At 19.7% G+C, this 20334-nt stretch overlaps 5 protein-coding genes across 5 annotated transcripts; 3 read left to right on the forward strand and 2 right to left on the reverse strand.

The window, feature by feature from the left end:
• Positions 1 to 516: 516 nt before the first annotated feature.
• PF3D7_0727400 (proteasome subunit alpha type-5, putative) lies at positions 517 to 1638 on the forward strand (the record flags this gene model as incomplete). The annotated part of the gene is made up of 3 exons (XM_001349135.1): positions 517 to 530; positions 773 to 854; positions 964 to 1638. The coding sequence occupies 3 exons, from the start codon at positions 517 to 519 to the stop codon at positions 1636 to 1638; spliced, it is 771 nt and encodes a 256-aa protein (XP_001349171.1).
• A 623-nt stretch (positions 1639 to 2261) lies between these two features.
• PF3D7_0727500 (mTERF domain-containing protein, putative) lies at positions 2262 to 4385 on the reverse strand (the record flags this gene model as incomplete). Its single annotated transcript, XM_001349136.1, has 1 exon — positions 2262 to 4385. One exon carries the CDS (start codon positions 4383 to 4385, stop codon positions 2262 to 2264), a length of 2124 nt encoding a protein of 707 aa, XP_001349172.1.
• An 862-nt stretch (positions 4386 to 5247) lies between these two features.
• Positions 5248 to 8624, forward strand: PF3D7_0727600 (conserved Plasmodium protein, unknown function; the record flags this gene model as incomplete). The annotated part of the gene is made up of 3 exons (XM_024473144.1): positions 5248 to 8196; positions 8328 to 8434; positions 8591 to 8624. 3 exons carry the CDS (start codon positions 5248 to 5250, stop codon positions 8622 to 8624), a joined length of 3090 nt encoding a protein of 1029 aa, XP_024329050.1.
• Positions 8625 to 9092: 468 nt separating this feature from the next.
• Positions 9093 to 11963, reverse strand: PF3D7_0727700 (conserved Plasmodium protein, unknown function; the record flags this gene model as incomplete). The annotated part of the gene is made up of 1 exon (XM_001349138.1): positions 9093 to 11963. The coding sequence occupies one exon, from the start codon at positions 11961 to 11963 to the stop codon at positions 9093 to 9095; it is 2871 nt and encodes a 956-aa protein (XP_001349174.1).
• A 1787-nt stretch (positions 11964 to 13750) lies between these two features.
• On the forward strand, positions 13751 to 19507 carry PF3D7_0727800 (cation transporting ATPase, putative; the record flags this gene model as incomplete). The annotated part of the gene is made up of 1 exon (XM_001349139.1): positions 13751 to 19507. One exon carries the CDS (start codon positions 13751 to 13753, stop codon positions 19505 to 19507), a length of 5757 nt encoding a protein of 1918 aa, XP_001349175.1.
• Positions 19508 to 20334: the final 827 nt, after the last annotated feature.

Consider the following 20334-nt stretch of genomic DNA (forward strand, 5'->3'; position numbering starts at 1 on the left):
TTCGTAATTATATGGAATCTTATATTTTTATAATACCCACATAATAAAAATATTATATAATATATATATATATATATATATATATATGTACAATAGAATATGCTACTATATTATACATAAAATTGGCATATTATTACATACGTACAATTTTTTTTTTCTCTCTTTTTTTATTTTTTCTTTTTTTTTTTTTTCTTTTCTTTTTTTTTTTCCATATGCCTTTGAACACATATACTAAAATATATAATTCTAAGTATTGTGTTAAAAAAACAAAATAATACAATAAAATATTTTTGTATATTTATTTATTTTATTTTATTTTTTTTGTTTTTTTATGGAATAAATTAAGATATATATGCAAGCTTAATATATTGATATATTATATATATATATATATAATATATTTATTTATTTATTTATTTATTTATTAAGAAGGAATTACATATTTTTATATATATATAAATAATAATATATATTTTTAATATTTTTTTATCTTATATTTATAATATATACGTCACCATGTTTTCAACAAGGTAAAAGAATAGAATAAATAAATAAATCAATATATATATATATATATATATATATATATATATATATATATGACATAATAAATATATATATTTTTTTTTATGATATTACATTTTTCCTTTTTATTTAAATATATATTTTATTGCTTTATTATGTGTAAATATGCATATTAGCTTAATAGCTGATTATATATATGTACATATTATATATATATATTTATATATTTATATGTTTATTTTTTTAGGAGTGAATATGATAGGGGAGTAAATACCTTTTCTCCTGAAGGACGACTTTTTCAAGTTGAATATGCCTTAGGGGCGATAAAAGTAAAAATAAAAAAAATAAAAACATACATATATATATGTATATATATATATATGTACATATACATATGTATATATCTATTCATTCATTTATGTGCTTGTTCCTTTATAGCTTGGTAGTACGGCTGTAGGTATTTGTGTGAACGATGGAGTGATATTAGCATCCGAGAGAAGAATTTCCTCAACACTTATCGAAAAAGATTCCGTTGAGAAATTATTATCGATAGATGATCATATTGGTTGTGCGATGAGTGGTTTGATGGCTGATGCAAGAACATTAATTGATTATGCAAGAGTCGAGTGTAATCATTATAAATTTATTTATAATGAGAATATAAATATAAAGTCATGTGTAGAACTAATATCTGAATTAGCTTTAGATTTTTCTAATTTGTCTGATAGTAAAAGAAAAAAGATTATGAGCAGACCATTCGGAGTTGCTTTATTAATTGGTGGTGTCGATAAAAACGGACCATGTTTATGGTATACTGAACCTTCAGGAACCAATACAAGATTTTCAGCAGCTTCTATAGGTTCAGCACAAGAAGGAGCAGAATTATTATTACAAGAAAATTATAAAAAAGATATGACATTTGAACAAGCTGAAATTTTAGCTCTTACGGTTTTAAGACAAGTTATGGAAGATAAACTTTCAACATCAAATGTTGAAATATGTGCTATAAAAAAATCAGATCAAACTTTTTATAAATATAATACGGATGATATATCTAGAATTATTGACGTATTACCATCACCCGTTTATCCCACCATAGACATGACAGCATAGACATAAGATAATTACACATTGTTTCCTCAATAATATAAAAAAAAATATATATATATATATATATATATATATATATATATATATATAGATATATGTATGAGGAAACGTTTTCATTTTTTTCAAACATTTATTATGATAAGACGGCATTTTATAAAAATAAAAATGAAAATAAGTTATATGAAATTGTGAGCATGAATATAAATTCTTCAAATGTTTTATATATATATATATATATATATATATACATTTACACATATTTTTATGTATATATTTTTATGTACATATTTTTAATTTATATATTTTAATTTTTTTTTTTTTTTTTTTTTTTTTATTTTATTTTCCCTTTTTTATATCTTTTCAATATTCATCCCCTGGGTATGATGGACCATTCCCAAATAAAACTTAAAAAGTGATATAAAATTTTAAGCACCTTATGTTTTTTTAAAAATCGGAAAGGTTAATATTATTTAAACAAAAGTTAGATATATATATATATATATATATATATATATATATATATGTAATATTTGTGTGTATACATTTTATATGTATGAGAAAAGAAAAAATTGTAAAATATTTTCATTTAACTTAAAAAATTTATTTATATATATATATATTACATTTTAATATATTATGAAAGGATTGTGTATGTGTTTGGCTTGCTGTGTTGCTTTCACAAAATCATAATACGATATATTGTAATGCTTTATAAAATCCTGATTTGATGTTTGTAATAATGATTTAAGATCGATTGGTGGTATGTTTTTATCTTTGTTGTATACGAGTTCATTAAAATATTTATTGAAATCAGCGTAATTATATTTTTTAACGAGATCATTATAATATTTTATATAATCATCATAATAAATATTCATATAGGCTATATGTCTTGGTATTATTCTTAATCTAAAGCTATAACTAAAATATTGTGGGAATAATAAGGTATCATGAAAATGTTTATTTAAATGTAGAATTAAATATAAAAGTTTTGGTCTTATAGTTCTATAGATATTATATGTAAATATTCTTGGATACATTTTAATTAGTTTTTGTAAATCTTTTTCTTTTATGGTTTCATGTATATATAATAATTCTTTGTATTTTTTTTTTAAATTACCAAATGCAAAAAATTGTGGTATATTATATAATATATGTTGTAATTCTTTGTAATCATAACCTAATTCATTTTTATAATGTTTTAATCTTTTAATAATTGTATTTTTATTAATAAGTGATAATCTAGGTGATGTGTAAATAATTTTTTTAATCATTTCTATGTTGATTCCATTTTCTAGTACATTTGTTTTTTTTATAATAGTATTTCCATCCATATCAAAATTTACAATATCTTTGGTATTCCTATTTTCTTTTTCGTTTATCGTATTAAAAAAATCTTTTAAATCTTTTATATTTTTAAAATAATGTTTGAAAAAAAATTCAATTCTTTCATAATTATTTAGGAAGTAATTAAACTTTCCTTCAACACATGCTGATGTATTAATTTCTTCATAATCTTTTAAAAGATTATTATGAGATTCTAATTTATTTGGTTCGATATTTTTCTCTTTATCCTCTTGTGTTATTTTTTCTTCCACATCAATTTTTTGGTTTTCTTCTTGATCATTTTTGATGTGTTCGTTTTTCTTACCTTTTTCATTATTAACAAAAACATAGTTAACTTTAACAGGCTGTAGCATGATATTTGTATAAGTGTTTCTATGGTTTTGATTTTTTTCATTTTGTATTAATGAAAAATCAACTGTATGTTTATTTTTTAAAAAGAAATTGACTGATTTTTCTAGATTTCCAAATATCAGATAAAATATCGCTGATTCGTCATGACATGATGGATAAAATAAAAAGCGTATATCTATAGTAAGGAATTTAAATATACTATAAATATCAAAATTAAAATATTCTTTAGATTTCAATTTTTGTATAACATTAAGAAAGAAATTTTTTTCTTTTTGTAACATGGCTAATAAATTTTCTTTATAACCTACAGCATAATTTTCTAAACTCTTTAAAGGTTCGTTTGTTTTTCTAGATACCTTTAGTCTTCTCATAAAATTACAATTTGTATTTTTTAATCTATATTCTAAGGCCCATTTAAATGAATTTAAAAATTTCTCAGGAATCTCATGAATTATTTCTTCTTCTTTTCCATCAAACTTTTTTCCTAATATTGTATTATCAATTTTTTTAAGAGACTTCAAATTTTTTATGTATTTATCATTATTATTCTTTTCGAATAAATGGCATATCCTTTTGTTCAATAATTTTTTATAGCAAAAGTCTCTCTTATAACATGATATAAAGGATACACATTTTTTATTTAAACAATTGTATGTATTGTAATAATATAACTTGAAAAAATTAAATTTACTTATATATTCGTTTATGTCCTTTTTTCGTATTTCTTCAATGTCATTTATATGGGCACATTTTTTTTTTTTTTGTATTTTTCTCTTTTTATTATAACAAAGGTATATATTTCGTTTTGTATATAAATTCTTACAAAGGTTATTATATATATCAATATATATATTGCTATATATTTTTTTATTTTTATTTTTATATATATTACCATATATTTTTGACTTACATCCTTTATTCTTAATGGATGATCTATTATTCCATTTTGTTAAGAAGTTATTATTACATATAACCTTTACACATCTAATATAATATATGTGAGTACTTACATGGATAAGTATTAAAATAATAAAGAAAACATTAATATTCATTATATGTAGTTGTAATTATGTGTCATATCTTTATGGTCTTTCCCTTGATCTTCCTTATCATCTTTTTTTTTTTTGTGATAAATAATTTATATATATGTTAAAAAAAATATTTAATTATTATGAGCTCTTCATCAAAAAATAAAAAGTAAGAAATAAAAAATAAAAAATAAAAAATAAAAAATAAAAACACTAAAAAATTAAAGTATACAAAAAAAAGGGAAAAAAAAAAAAAAGGGAAAAAATATGTAATATATCAATATAAGAAAGAATGAAGTATTACATGATTTCACAGAAAAAGAAAAAAAAAAAAAAAAAAAAAAAAAAAAAAAAATTAATATTATATTATATTATATTATATTATATATATAAGAATATACATATATATAATAAATGGAATGTATAAAAAAATAATCATAATAGTATAAACAAATCTTAGTTATTAGAACCGAAAGAGTTTCCAAAGAAAAAAAAAAAAAAAAAAAAAAAATATACATATATATTATATATACTTACCATAAAATGTATATGGTTCCGTTGGGATATAAAATATTTTTTAAAGTGTGTTCTCCTTTTTATAAATAATTTAATGAACATATAAATTAATATTTTATTGAATTTGAATAATGTAGAATATTTTATAAAATATATATAATATAATATATAATATATATATATTATATATTTATGTATGTGTAGAGAGTACGGAATATTTTATATATAATAATATAATTCCATGTGACAAAAAAGAAACATTAATTAAAGGTACATATATATATATATATATATATATATATATTTATTTATTTAATTATTTAATTATTTATTATATAGATCTTCCTTTTTGGGGTATAAAGATTATAGGATGATCCGTTATGTTAATAAATTAAAAAGAATTAATAGAAAAGGAATATATAAATTACATGTAGAAAATGACAAAATTATTGACATGCCCTTGTTCTTAGTTGAACACATATATATTAGAAAAAAAAAAGAATTGATAAAGCTATTACATGAAGCTATATATTTTGACAGAGAACATTTTTTCAATAATTATAAGAAAGTGTTATTAAATAAAAAGGAATGGAAAAATAAAAATGATTTTAAAGATTATGTAAATAATATAAAAGAAGAATTTAATCTCATGAATATAAGTAATAAAAATTATAATTGTCATAGTAATACTAATATTATATATTCTCAGGAACATGGTAGAAATACTTTTGAAAATTATAAGTTATCATCAAATATTAAAAATGAAATAAATGATTCTTCAAATAATTATATGAACCCTTATAAATATAATAATGAAGAATATGATGAGTTGATAATACAATTATCAAAATTATATCATGATGAAGAAGTTTTTGATAATACAACTTTTCTTTTGGATTGTTTTCAGTTTATCGAAGAAGAAAATTATGTTAATTATTATCTAGAAGAAAAATTAAAAAACAATAATATAAATAAAATATATGATGACAAAAATTTATATAATGAAGATATATATAATGATTATGATTTAATAGGTTATATACCTAACGATTTATTTTTCTCATGTATTCAAAATAGAATAATATCTATAAAAAAATATTGTTCATATAGCGAACTTTTTTCTCTTATTTTTTTATTTCATAAAAGGAATGACATGAGACCTATTATTTTATTGATTGATGAATATATAAAAAAAATGTGTAATGAAAAGGATAAAATTGTTAATAATAAGCATATTATATATATGTTGAATATTTTTATTAAAATGAAACATAATAAAGATAATAAAAGTAATAAAAGTAATATTTGTAGTAGTAGTAGTAGTAGTAAGTATATATTTTCTCATTTATTAAAAAATGTCTATATTAACTTTACATATAACAATTTAAAATTATTAACATTATCCTTTACATGTTTATCCAGAATACATTCATATAATGCTTTATTTTATCAACACGTCTCTACCTTTATAAATAATATTTCTACCCTTTCAACCTTATCATGTTCTATGATATTACACAGTATAGGTTATTATAAATTTTATATGAAAAAAATAAAAGGACGCTTATTTGAGCACATACGAAATTACAAACAAATAAAAAAAAAAAAAAAAAAAAAAATTCTTCATGATAAAAATCAAATCATTATAGACCAAAAAAAAAAACATTTTGAAAAAGAATATAATATTACAAATTATATAACATATCATAATAATAAAAAATCTCTTATCGAAGGTCAAAACAATAATCATTTATATGATAAAAACGAATCGACATACACACACCATATTAGTAATCAAATTTGTTATAAGAATATAGGTGAAAGACATATAATAAGCTTTGATTTCTCAAGAGAACATATGAATATAATAAAAAACCTAGAAAATAAAATTATTGAAAAATTAATATGTTCCAATATTCAAGATATAGATTCTAAAAGTATTAGTAGTATTTTCCATTATTATTATTTATCACAAAAGGTTTTATTAAATTTACAGGATCAAGAATTATTTAATAAATTACTCAATATTTTAATTCATAATAACGTGAATTTTATCACACCACGACATTTTCTTATGTGCTCCTATACATTAATTCTTCATAAATATTTTACAAATATAAATATAGCATCTTATTTTCTTTTTCAGTGTGCTAAATTAATTAAGTTATTAAAAAAGCAAATTTATATAGACAATTTATTTTTTATTTTAATAGGCTTTTCACAAAACGAGTTAATCTTTTATAACAACAAAAAGAAGCATATGAATGGTACAGGAGTAATATATATTGATAATAATAATAATAAAATTTGTAATTATAAAATAGAAAAAAATAAATATATTGATATATTACAAAAATCGCAGTATGAATTAAATCTTTTAACTAACCAAAATAATGTTACACCCGCTAGTTCAAGAGCAGCTATTTTATATATATTTAATGAAATAACAAACTTAGATTATGAATTAAATACAAAACAAATTGTTTTATTTCTGCAATTATTTTCATCTTTTAATATAAAGTTTAGTACAGATATTAAGCAAAAATTATTTTCTCTTATAATTACTAAGACACACCTTTTAATAAAACACGTACATTTTATCTTACCAGGAGCTATAAAAATATATGGAATTACAAGCAATTATATGAAAACTATTTGTTTGAATTTTCTTGAAAAAATGGATAATGAAATTAATAGAATTTATAATTTGTTAGAAAATGGGGAGTTCGATATGATTTATAATTTTACCAAAACAAATAATATAAATGCCAATGTAGAATATTGTTTTATATTTGATATTAATATATTATCCGACATATTATATATATTTGATCAAATAGATGTAAATAAAAAAGATTTTATGGACAACCTAACCAATTTGTTATATTTTAATAATTATTATCTTCTTACATATAAGAAAAACAATTTTAATTCATTTGTATATCTATTGCATTATATTTCATCATCATATAGTAATGAAAAAAAAATAAATAAACTAAAACATTTTCTTTATACAAATGTATCTGAATATTTGAATATGTCATTTAAGAAATATGTAGATCATATAAAAGCATATGGAGATTACAAAAGTCATATAAACAAAAATGAGGACAATAATTCCCATGAAGAAAATAAAAATAAAATTATAGAAAACATGAATCTATCAAATAATCAGCATAGAAATAATTATTTTAATGAAGTTACACATAATATATTAAATGATAAAATATATATGAAAGATTTGATCTTATTATTGGATTCAATCAGAATTAATAAAGCATACAATCACACGTTACTTATTAATAATTTGATTAATATTGTAAGTTTTGAATAAGGAAAAAAAAAAAAAAAAAATATATATATATATATATATATATATATATATATATATATATTTATATTTATATAACATAAAATATTTTCCCACATTCTCTCTTTTTCTATACACAGATGAACACTGAAAAAATAACCTTACTCTCGGATGAAGATGTAGAGTTAATAAATTATATTTTTATAGACATGGGATTAATGAATAATCCAATAATGACTGAAGCAAAGTAAAAATAAAAAAATTAAAGTTCAAATTATGAACTATAACTTAAATGGATATTTTGAAAATATTGGAAAATGTAAATGTTATATATATATATATATATATTTATTTATTTATATTTATATATATGTAAATTTTTTTTTTTTATATATATTCTTAGGAAAAGAGGCTTAAGCATGGCATTAAACGGTTAATATTATAGACGTATGTAAAAGGGATAAAATTGTCTTATTTAAAAATTTTTTTGTTTTTAAATGTTTATATTTTTACCTGACTTGTTCATATAATTTTGTAGAACAAGCTATTTTTTTTTTTTTTTTTTTTTTTTTTTTTTTTTGTTATATATTTAGTTATTAATTAATCCTTAAGATAATTATAGTTTTTAAACATTTCATTACTCAGATTAAAAGATTTTTAATATAACATAAGAGTTACATTAGACCAATTGAAAAACAAAAAAAAAAAAAAAAAGTACATATATTATATATATATATATATATATATATATATATTTTTAAATGTTTTACATTAATTTAAATATTATTCCATATGTGATAAAACTTTAATTTTTTTTTTTTTTTTTTTTTTTTTTTAAATATATAAAACGGACATATCATTAATATAAATAAATTTCTAAAAAAAAAAAAAATAAAATAAAATAATCACATATTTTCAAAAGTATTAATTATATTTACATTTCTTTTAAATATATTTGTGCAATATTCTTCCGAATTTTGCTCTGTCATGTTAAACAAATCATATTTTTGAAAATTAATTATAACATTCCATAATATATTTCCTTTGACATACTTTTTTAACTGTTTTATGAAAACACTAAAGATAATTTTTTTTAATTTATAACTTTCAAGGAATGCTTTTTTAATTTTAAAAATTCTGTATAAGAAAAGGAATGATTCCGAATAGCAACTCAATTCTAAGAGTACCAAACTCAGTAGAAAATTGGCTAGTACATGTTGATCATTTAAATTGATAGTTAATTTAATACAATTAAGAAAATCATAAATCCATTTACTTTTGTACAAATTTGGATTTAGAAAGATAACATTCTTAAAAATATATTTTTCTTTATGGTTTAATTTTTGATAATAGTTAATATAATTTTTATCGATTTTTTTTTTTTTTTTTTTCTTTGGATTTACAGAACTATCTGTATTTGATGAAGAGTATTTTTCATCTACTCTTTCGTTTTTCGTGGTACTGCTGTAGGTTCCTTTAGAGTAGTTATAATATTCATTATGTGTTGTTTTATCATTATCTGTTCCGTGTGTGTCATTTTTTTCCCTTTGACATTTTTTGATATTGTTCAACATGTTATTATTGGTCTTATCATATTCAATTACAAAATTGTTCTGCTCATAGACATATACATATTTCCCATTGTGAATATATGAGAAATCAAAATTAAAGAAATTTTTTAGGAAAGCAAAATATTTACTATTGTTTCTATAAATTTTGAATGCCTCAAGAAATTTTTCGTTAGCCCAGATAAGATTTTGCTTAAGTGTAATTATATTACCTACATATAGTTGATCGGACATATTTCTGCAATGGAAATGTATATGAGACGAGATATTTGAATGATGTAATTGAAGGAATTCTTTTTTATAATTGAGATTTGTTATATTAAAAAATTTTTTGGATGAATATAACAATGATTTAAAATTATTTAATAAATTATCGAATAGGTCAACCATATTATAGTTATAATGATTATTATTATCATCATTATGATGAACATTATTATTCTCATTATTAGCACCATTATATTCATAATTATTAGCATCATTATTATCACCATTATTTTGATTATTTTTTCGGGAAACTATTAAATTGTTGGTCAACACATTTGACGAAAATCCGACTGCTTCATTTTTATAATAATATTTTGAATTGAATGTAATAAAAAAATGAACATAACAATTATTGAGAATATTTTGAAAATGTGTATTTATATAATCTGAATCATGAAATATATGCGCACATATATTTGTACCTATAAGATGTTGAAAGTTTTGTGTAGAAAGTCCATTAATATTTAAACATTGAAGAAATTCGTATTTATTTATAAATTCAAATGGTAAACATGCATATATAAAATTGTCATTTTTTTCATTATCTGTTTTAATAAATTGTACTTTTTCATCGTCATATATATCATTTTTTATGGAATATATTTTAATAAAAAAACATTTCTGTTCAAAATCCAATTTATATATCCATCCTTTAACTAGCGAATTTTTTCTCACATTTTCTAAAAGTTTTTTTTTACCTGACTGGTCATCTAATATGATTAATCTATTATAGCTAGCTGCATTATTTATTTTAAAATTTTCATTTGACGTTACATTAACAGATGACTTATATTCTTGTAAATAATTATTAATGTTTGTATGAGTATCATTTTGCTTTTCTAGATTTGTATATATCAAATTATTATTTTTTTTATTTTGATGAGAATGATTTTGTACAGTTTTTAGTTTAAAAGATGGTTGATATTTTTCATTCTTTTTTATATTATCAATTATATATATATATTTAAAATATTGACTATTTAAATTTTCCATAATAGCTCCATAATTAATATGAAAATTATCATTTATGAAAGGTATAAAAGAAATATCACAAAATCCTGTATCTTCATTATTTTTTATTTCTTCTTCAAAAGAATGTTTTTTTTCGAGTTTATTTTCATATTTTATATTACTTATGTGTAGTTTCATATTATGTTTGTCCTTATGAATATTTTTTAATTTTTTGCCAATATAATTTTTTTCCTTTTTAATTTTTATATGTATTTTTTTCCCCATCCCATTTATAATGTATTTGTTATATAAGTTCTTTTTTTTTCTTTTGTCATACATTTTTGATACACGTTGTAAGGTGAAATTATAATATGAGGAATAGTTATGTTTACACATATAAATATTACTATTATGATTACTAATAAGATTACTATTATGATGATTAATAAGATTACTATTATTATTACTATTATTATTACTATTATTATTACTATTATTATTATTACTATTATTATTATTAATATTATCCTTATTTTTGATCTTTTTTTTTGTTATTTTTCTTTTATTATGATTGGTGTCCTTATTAGGCACATTTGTTGAGGCATTATTTTTTAGATATGTTATCATAGTATCTCTTATATTTTTAGAAGAGACATAATTCACATTTATAAAATCATAATAATTATTTGTAACATTTTCATCGAAATTTTGTAAAAAATATTTACATATATTATGAATAGATTTATTATCTTCTATAATTTTAAAACTATTATCTATTTCGTCAACTAATAAGTTACAATAATCTGTTATATAATTTTTTTCTTCATATAATTTATAAATATCATCAAAATGATGATTCTCTCTTTTACTTAAGTCTTTTAATTTTTTATTTTTATAAAAGAAATCTTCATTGTATTTCTTGAAAAAAGGAATCTCATCTTTTATCTCTTCTAAGAGTTCTTCGTATGCAGATTTTTCGTAGCACTTCATTTTGTTTTAAAAGGATAAAAAAGAAATACATACATATATATATATATATATATATATATATATATATATGTAATTATTTATTTAATATGTGTGTAAGATCTTGGATGATGATAAGAATCTACTAGTAATAACAGATGGACATATTAAAAAATATATTTATTCATAGACAACAAGAAAAAAAAAAAAAATTAAGAAAAATAAATTACACATAATGGTAAGAAATAAGTGTCAATGATTATCATACGAAAAAAAATAAAAAAATTGTTATTTCACAAATTAAAAATAAGTTGTAAAAAAAAAAAAAAAAAAAAAAAAAAAAAATTACTTTAGTTATCTAAATAAAACACTAATTATAAAAAGGAACATGTTTTATATTTCTTTTTTATCTTCTATTATATATTAAAAAGTTAACACATAAAAAAAAAAGATGTAACATTAATAAAAAAGATGTAACATTAATAAAAAAGATGTAACATTAATAAAAGATAAATTAAAAAAAAAAAGAAAAAACTAAAACATATAATGATTATATTTAAAAAAATGTGGAAGGATGTAAAATATTATGGAAAGTAAAAAGAAATATATGGATATGTATAATATAAAATATTTATAAATAAAATAGAAATATTATATATATATATAATTATATAAATTACATATTTGTGTTGATTATATATTTCTTTTATGTTTAACGTTATAAAAATTTAAATTTAAAAAATAAGTATGATTTTATAATGAAACAAAAAAAAAAAAAAAAAAAAGGAAAAATAATAATTCACAAATATTATATATATGTATATATATATATTATATATATTATATATATACATATGTAAATTATATATATGAATTTTATATTTATATATAATATGTCATATACATGTAGATTAATAGAATATTATAGTTGGTTGAGAACGTTTCTTTTTTTTTTTCAAGGAAAAAATAAGAGCCTTTATAATTTATTGATATTTAAGTATTTTCAAAATTATATATTTTTTTTATAAGTATACAGAAAAGTTTTGGGGAAAAAAAAAAAAAAAAAAATTAAAGAATTAAGATATATATATATATATATAATATATATATTAATAAAAGAAAAAACAGAGGAAAAAAAAGTATATTTAAAAAATATATTGTACATATTTTATTATGTTTTAAATATTTATTTATATATTATAAATTTTTTTTTTTTTTTTTTTTTATTTCTGTTATAATAAACATTTCTTCTTATATTTTTTTTTCATTGTGGAATATATGGGAATGTTTTAAATTCTAAATATTATTTAAGAATATGCTTTTTGTATTTATGAAAAAGAGAAATAATTATAAAAGATAAAAAAATAATATATACATATATTTAATATTATATATTTTTTTACATATTTATATAGGGTTTGTTTGTTTATATATTTTCTTTATTTTTAAAATATGTATTAATTTTTTAATATAAATTATTATAAATTGTGACCTTATAAATATTTTTTACTTATGAATCGGCAAACACATAAATAAAAAAAAAAACATATATATATATATATATATATAAATATATAAATATATGTTTATATTTATTTATTTTTATTATTTTCTTTGTTGTATAGTTTTGTGTGTTTGAGGAAAGTATCTTTATGTTTAAAAGTATAATAATATTTACACACGCATATGTTATATATATATATATATATATATATATATATATATAATATTTATTTAGCATTTGTTATTTTTATATTTTTATATTTTTATATTTTTATATTTTACAATTTATTGGTAAATTAAAAAAAATAATGAGAAGTAAATATAATATTCTAATTTATAAGAAAAAAAAGAAGCACCTAAGATTGGATGTATTGCTCTTTTTTGTTTATCTTATATTTTTGAATTTAATTTTACAAAATAAGAAATTTGAAGCTCAACCAAAAGATTATGAATATATTGAAATTTTGAAAAATAAAAATGTGAATGAGGAAACATTTGTTCATGTAAAAAGATTTGAACCGACTTCTTCTGATTTGGGCAATATAGGAAAAGAGAAAATTTTAGAACAAAATAATTATAATGTTAAAAGTATTAATAATGTTGAACTTAGAAATGATAATATGAATGTAATTAATAATGAAGGGGTATATAATAAATATGTAAAAGAGAATGAAGAGATTATTGGTGATAATGAGAAAAAAGAAAAAAGGGCAAAAACTTTTGAGAATAATGATTTTAAAAATGAGAAATCATTTAAACCTATAATAGTAGGAAAATATAATTTAATATACATATTTTATAGTATAGAATTTATATGTTTATTGTTGTTTATATTTTTACATTTTTTACTTTTTCTTTTATCACAATGGAATATAAAAATAAATTTGTTTATATCATATAAATCGTTATATAGTAAGAATAAGGAAAAGTATTTATATAATTTAAAAAATTTCTGTACACACGTGTATATTGAACCGTGTATTATAAAAAGTGAAGAAGACAATGGTATATATGATAAAAATAGATATAATATGGATTGTAATTTTTATAAACCTAAATCCGAATTAATAGAATTAAAAAAGATTGATAATGATATATATTTTTTTTATAAACAGAAGAAATATATTTTTAATTATGAGACATTTATATTTGAATCACTTAAACATTTTGATAATTTCAACTTGTCTTTTTATTTGAATTGGAAAGGATTATTAGATTATCCTAAAGGGAAGGACATAAATAAAATGGATATATATAATAATAAAATGATGAGGGATATAAAGGATAGAGTAACATGTAATAATATAGAGAGTGTAATAAAGAAATTGGATATTTTATATGCATTACATAATGATAAGAAAGGGAATTTAAATATAGATGAGAAGGTAGATGATGTAAATTTTAATTGTAATGATTTTATTAGTAAAGAGAAGAATGTAGATAATGTATATGATATGAATAAAAAAAATATGATAAATATAAAATATCGAGGTAAAACAAATAAAGGAAATAATAATTTTATAGATGTATTAAAAAATGATAATATGTGTGAAAAGGATATTAATAAGAATGATATATTTGGAGATTATAATAAGGATGATATGGATGATACACATAACCATAATGTAGATAGAAATATTATTTGTAGTAATAAAAAAAAAGTAGATAGCATAAAAAATAGTATACATAATGATGTTGTAAGGGATGATAATGTTAATAACAATTTTTATAATTTTTATTATAAGAAGAGTTGTTTTGAAATACCATATGATATATTTGTACATAATAATGTTGAAAAGTATGGTGAAAATATATATGATATACCTTGTCCTTGTTTTAAAGAATTATTATACGAATCAATGTTGTCTCCTTTTTTTATATTTCAATTTTTTAGTATAGTATTATGGATGTTAGATAGTTATTGGTACTTTGGTATATTCTCAATATTTATTTTAATAATTTTGGAATCACAGTTAATTAACAAACGTATACGAGAATTTAATATGATAAATGGAATGAAGGTGGATCCTCAGGACGTGTATGTGTATCGTAATTTACGATGGACTATTATGAAATCAAATAAGTTATTACCAGGTGATATATATATATTAACAAATGATATGACTGCTACGGATAATAATATATGTACATGCGAAACGTTATTAATTGATGGGACGTGTATAACGGATGAATCTATATTGACAGGAGAATCTGTTCCTTTAATAAAGGCGTGCATAGATAAAAGTGTAATAAATAATAAAAGCAACAACAATAATAATAAAAACGAAAACAATAATAATAAAAACGAAAACAATAATAAAAAAAAGGACAATAATAAAAACGAAAACAATAATAAAAAAAAGGACAATAATAAAAACGAAAACAATAATAAAAAAAAGGACAATAATAAAAACAACGACAATAATAAAAACAACAGTAATAATAATAGTTATAGATTTATTGGAGATGATAATGTCGAAAGGTTAAATTATAAAAATTTTGAAAATAATGAAAATGAATTTATAAAAGATAAAGAATGTGATTATGAGAGCAGTAATTATTGTAATTCTTTATTTTGTAATAGACTTGATATAAAAAATAAACATAAGAAACATATTGTATATGCAGGAACAAATATATTAATGACAAAAAATGAAAATAATAAATTTAATGGTAAGAAATTACCCGTGAATGGTTGTATAGGTATAGTATTAAGAAGTGGATTTTCTACATATCAAGGTAAATTAGTACGTACTATAATAAATACATCCGAGAAAGTAAATTCATCAAGTATTGATTCTATAATTTTCCTTATGATATTATTATTATTTTCTATATGTTCAAGTGCATATGTTGTATATAGTGTATTAAAAACAAATGAGGAAAGAAATTTATATAAATTATTATTATCTGTATCACATATTATAACAGCTGTTATACCACCAGAATTTCCCATAACTCTTTCGTTAGCAGTAACTATATCTATAGTATATTTATACAATATGAAAATTTATTGTACTGAGCCTTTTAGATTACCTTTTTCGGGCAAGACCAATATATGTGCTTTTGATAAAACAGGAACATTAACAGAAGATAATATGATAGTCTTAGGTTTATTTGGATTAGATGATAATTTAAAACGAATAAATGAAATTAATGAATCCATAATAAATAAACAGAAAATTCCTTTTTTTTCCTTATCCGTAATAGCTGGTTGTCATTCTATATGTACATTAAATAACAAATTGTTAGGTGATCCTTTAGAAAAAAACTCTTTTCTAAAATTAAAATGTGTCATGAAAAGTTTGAACCATACCTATGTATATACAAATAATATTAACAATAATAACAATAATAACAATAATAACAATATTAACAATGATAATGTTGTGGATAAAAAATATCATAAAAACAATGAGAAGAAAATAAAAAATCAATCCTTAGAAAATTTCCAAATTGTCAAAAGATTCTTTTTTTCTTCAGAGTTACAAAGAATGACTTGCATTATATTGCATGAGGGCTCTCAACACGATTGGTATGGGGACGAATACGAAACGGATACTTGTGATTCGGACGAACAGAATGAAGAACAGTATAAAAATACAAAACAGCATGTATTACGTAATAATGGACATGAGATCTATAAGACTACTCCTTATAAAGAAAGTGCTCAAATGTTAAGAAAATTAAAAAGAAAAAATAATAATGAATATGATACTGAAAGTGATGATCATGCTGATCAGAATTGTGATATACATAATAATGATATACATAATAATGATATACCTAATAATGATATACATAATAAAGATATACATAATAAAGATATACATAATAAAGATATACGTCATAATGATGTACACCATAACGATATTTGTTATAAGCATACGGAGAAGGAAAAGAAAAAGAAAAATAGAATTAAAAATATCCTTTTTGTTAAAAAAAAGAAAGAAAATAAGGATAAAATTGTAAAACAATATTTAGTTGTAAGCAAAGGTTCTCCTGAAATAATGAAAAGGTTTTTAAAGAAAGTACCAGAACATTATGATGAGGTATTAAATAGTTTATCCATAAAAGGATATCGTGTTTTATGTTTAGCTGTAAATATTTTAGATAATAATATGTATAAAGAAAATATTTCAAGGGAAGAGGTTGAAAAAGATTTATATTTTTGCGGTTTCTTAACATTTATATGTCCTATAAAAGTTACTACACCTAATTATATTTTACATATCAAAAATGCGGGAATTAAAAATATAATGATAACAGGAGATAATGCTTTGACAGCTTGTCAGGTATCTCAAGATGTTAATATTGTACCTAAGGTAACGTGTAAGGATATTTTAATTCTTAAAATGAATGAGGTAATATCATATGACCTCATAGGAGAAAAAAGAACAAACATGATCAATATGATAGATATAATGACGACTAATAATAATCATACATGTGATACGAATCAGAGTGACGATGTGTGTAAAAATAAAATAAATAATGTTGTAAAGGATTTAAGATATGATCATGCCATTTTTAAGAATGACGACATTAAAGATTGCATCGAATTTTTGACATGTTTAAAAAATAAAGAAACGAGTGTTATTTTAAAGAACCATGTAGAGAATCTCATAAGAATAATAGAAGTTAATTATAATAAATGTAGTAATATATTATATTTTATGAATAGAGAAAATAAGAAAATATTACCATTTATTCATAATATAGAATATATTAAGGTATGTAGTGAAATCTTTTCGTTGTGTATAACAGGCGATATTATTGATTATTTCTTGGAAGTGTATAAAAATAATTTGCATATATTTAATGAGCTTATAAGAGGTGTGCATATATTTTGTAGGATGTCTCCAAAAAATAAAGAAATAATAATTAAGACGTTAAATAAAATTGGTTATATTACGATTATGTGTGGTGATGGGACAAACGACATGGCTGCTTTGAAGGCAGCGCATGTAGGTGTATCTTTATTAAGTATAAAAATAAGTTATAAAAATAGAGATGGGAACAGAAAAAGTGTGTTAAATGATGATAGAAAGAGTTTGTTAAATAATCATAATAATATGAGGATGATGAATATGTATGGTGATGGACGTGTAAAAAGTGTATATGATAATTTACGAGCTTCTTATTCAGAAGCAAGAAATATAATAAATAATAATAGTAATAATTTAGGAGGTATAAATTTTAGACGGTCTTATGAACAGATGAAATTATATAATGAGAAAAAGAAAGAATTAGATAAGATGTTACAATCATTGGATGATTCTTTACCATTAATAAAGTTAGGTGAAGCAAGTATAGCATCTCCATTTACATATAAAGGGAATGATATCAAATGTGTAAAAGAGATAATATCATGTGGTAGATGTGCATTATCTAAAGTAATTATGATGTATAAATTGATGATCATAAATTCTTTAATTACAGCATTTTCTGTATCTATATTAACGTTAGATGGTGTTAAATTAAGTGATGCCCAAACAACTATTATATCATTATTATATACATGTCTAATTGTTTTAATATCAAAGACTTCTCCTTTAAAAAACATTACGAATTATTCTCCTCCCAATTCATTATTTAATTTTAGTGTTATCATATCATTATTATCACAAATTATAATTCATTTCTCTATATTAATATATGGCTGGAAATTAGCTTGTGTATATCGAGAAATTAATTATATACCAGATATCAAAGGAGATTTTATACCAAATTTAGTAAATACATGTATCTATTATTTAATTTATTGTATTAATTTATCCATTTTTTCTTGTAATTATGAAGGTCTACCATTCATGGTACCTATTCATAAAAATAAAGAAATTGTTTATATTTTTGCAGTCAATTTTTTTTTTCTTTTTGTTTTAGTTATGGATATATTCCCTTTCCTAAATTACTTTTTCTCTCTCGTGTCCTTTCCTAATATACGTTTTAAATTCTTCTTTTTCTTCTTAATGTTGGTAGATATATTTTTGCCTTACCTAGTTACAAATCTTTTTAAATCATTGAGATTTTATATATTCCACAAATATCAAATTAATATTTAGTATACATGCAAATTTTTATTTACAACCCCAAAAAGGAAAAACATAAAAGCATATATATATATAAATAAATATATGTATATATTATTTTTTATTTACAATAAGTTGTATACATTTCTTATATCTGAACATTTTTTTTCAGACACCAAATTTTTAATATATATGTATGTATATATGTATGTATATATGTATTTATCTATGTATGTATATATGTATGTATATATGTATTTATCTATGTATGTATATATGTATTTATCTATGTATGTATATATGTATTTATGTATCTATGTATGTATTTTTTTTTTTTTTTTTTTTTTTTTTTTTTTTTTTTGGATATATTAACATTTTTCAAATGGTAGAAGAAAAATAATATATTTCTTATATACCCATTTTATGAATGATCAAAAATAAAAAAAATTACACAAAGATATACATATAAATATATATATTTATATATCAATATATATATTTTTAATTATTCGGATATGGGGTATTACCCTGCTAAATAAATATTACGTTTAATGCTTCATTTTATTCTTTACATTTTATATGAACATTTTTTCATGTTTAAAGACAAGAAATTTAATTATTAAAAAAAATACTTAAACGTAAGAAAGACATAAGAAAAAAAAAAAAAAAAAAAAAAAAAAATTACACAAACATATTTATATATATATATTATATTTACATATTTGTAAATATTTATTTATTTTTACAATTTTATATATTTTCCTTTCCTTGTAGAAGCGCTCAAATTTGGACTTATATATAATAATGGCGTATTAAATATTTATATACCGAATGTATGATTTATATAAATACTTATATCG

Source organism: Plasmodium falciparum (assembly GCF_000002765.6).
Source record: "Plasmodium falciparum 3D7 genome assembly, chromosome: 7".
Lineage (NCBI taxonomy): Eukaryota > Apicomplexa > Aconoidasida > Haemosporida > Plasmodiidae > Plasmodium > Plasmodium falciparum.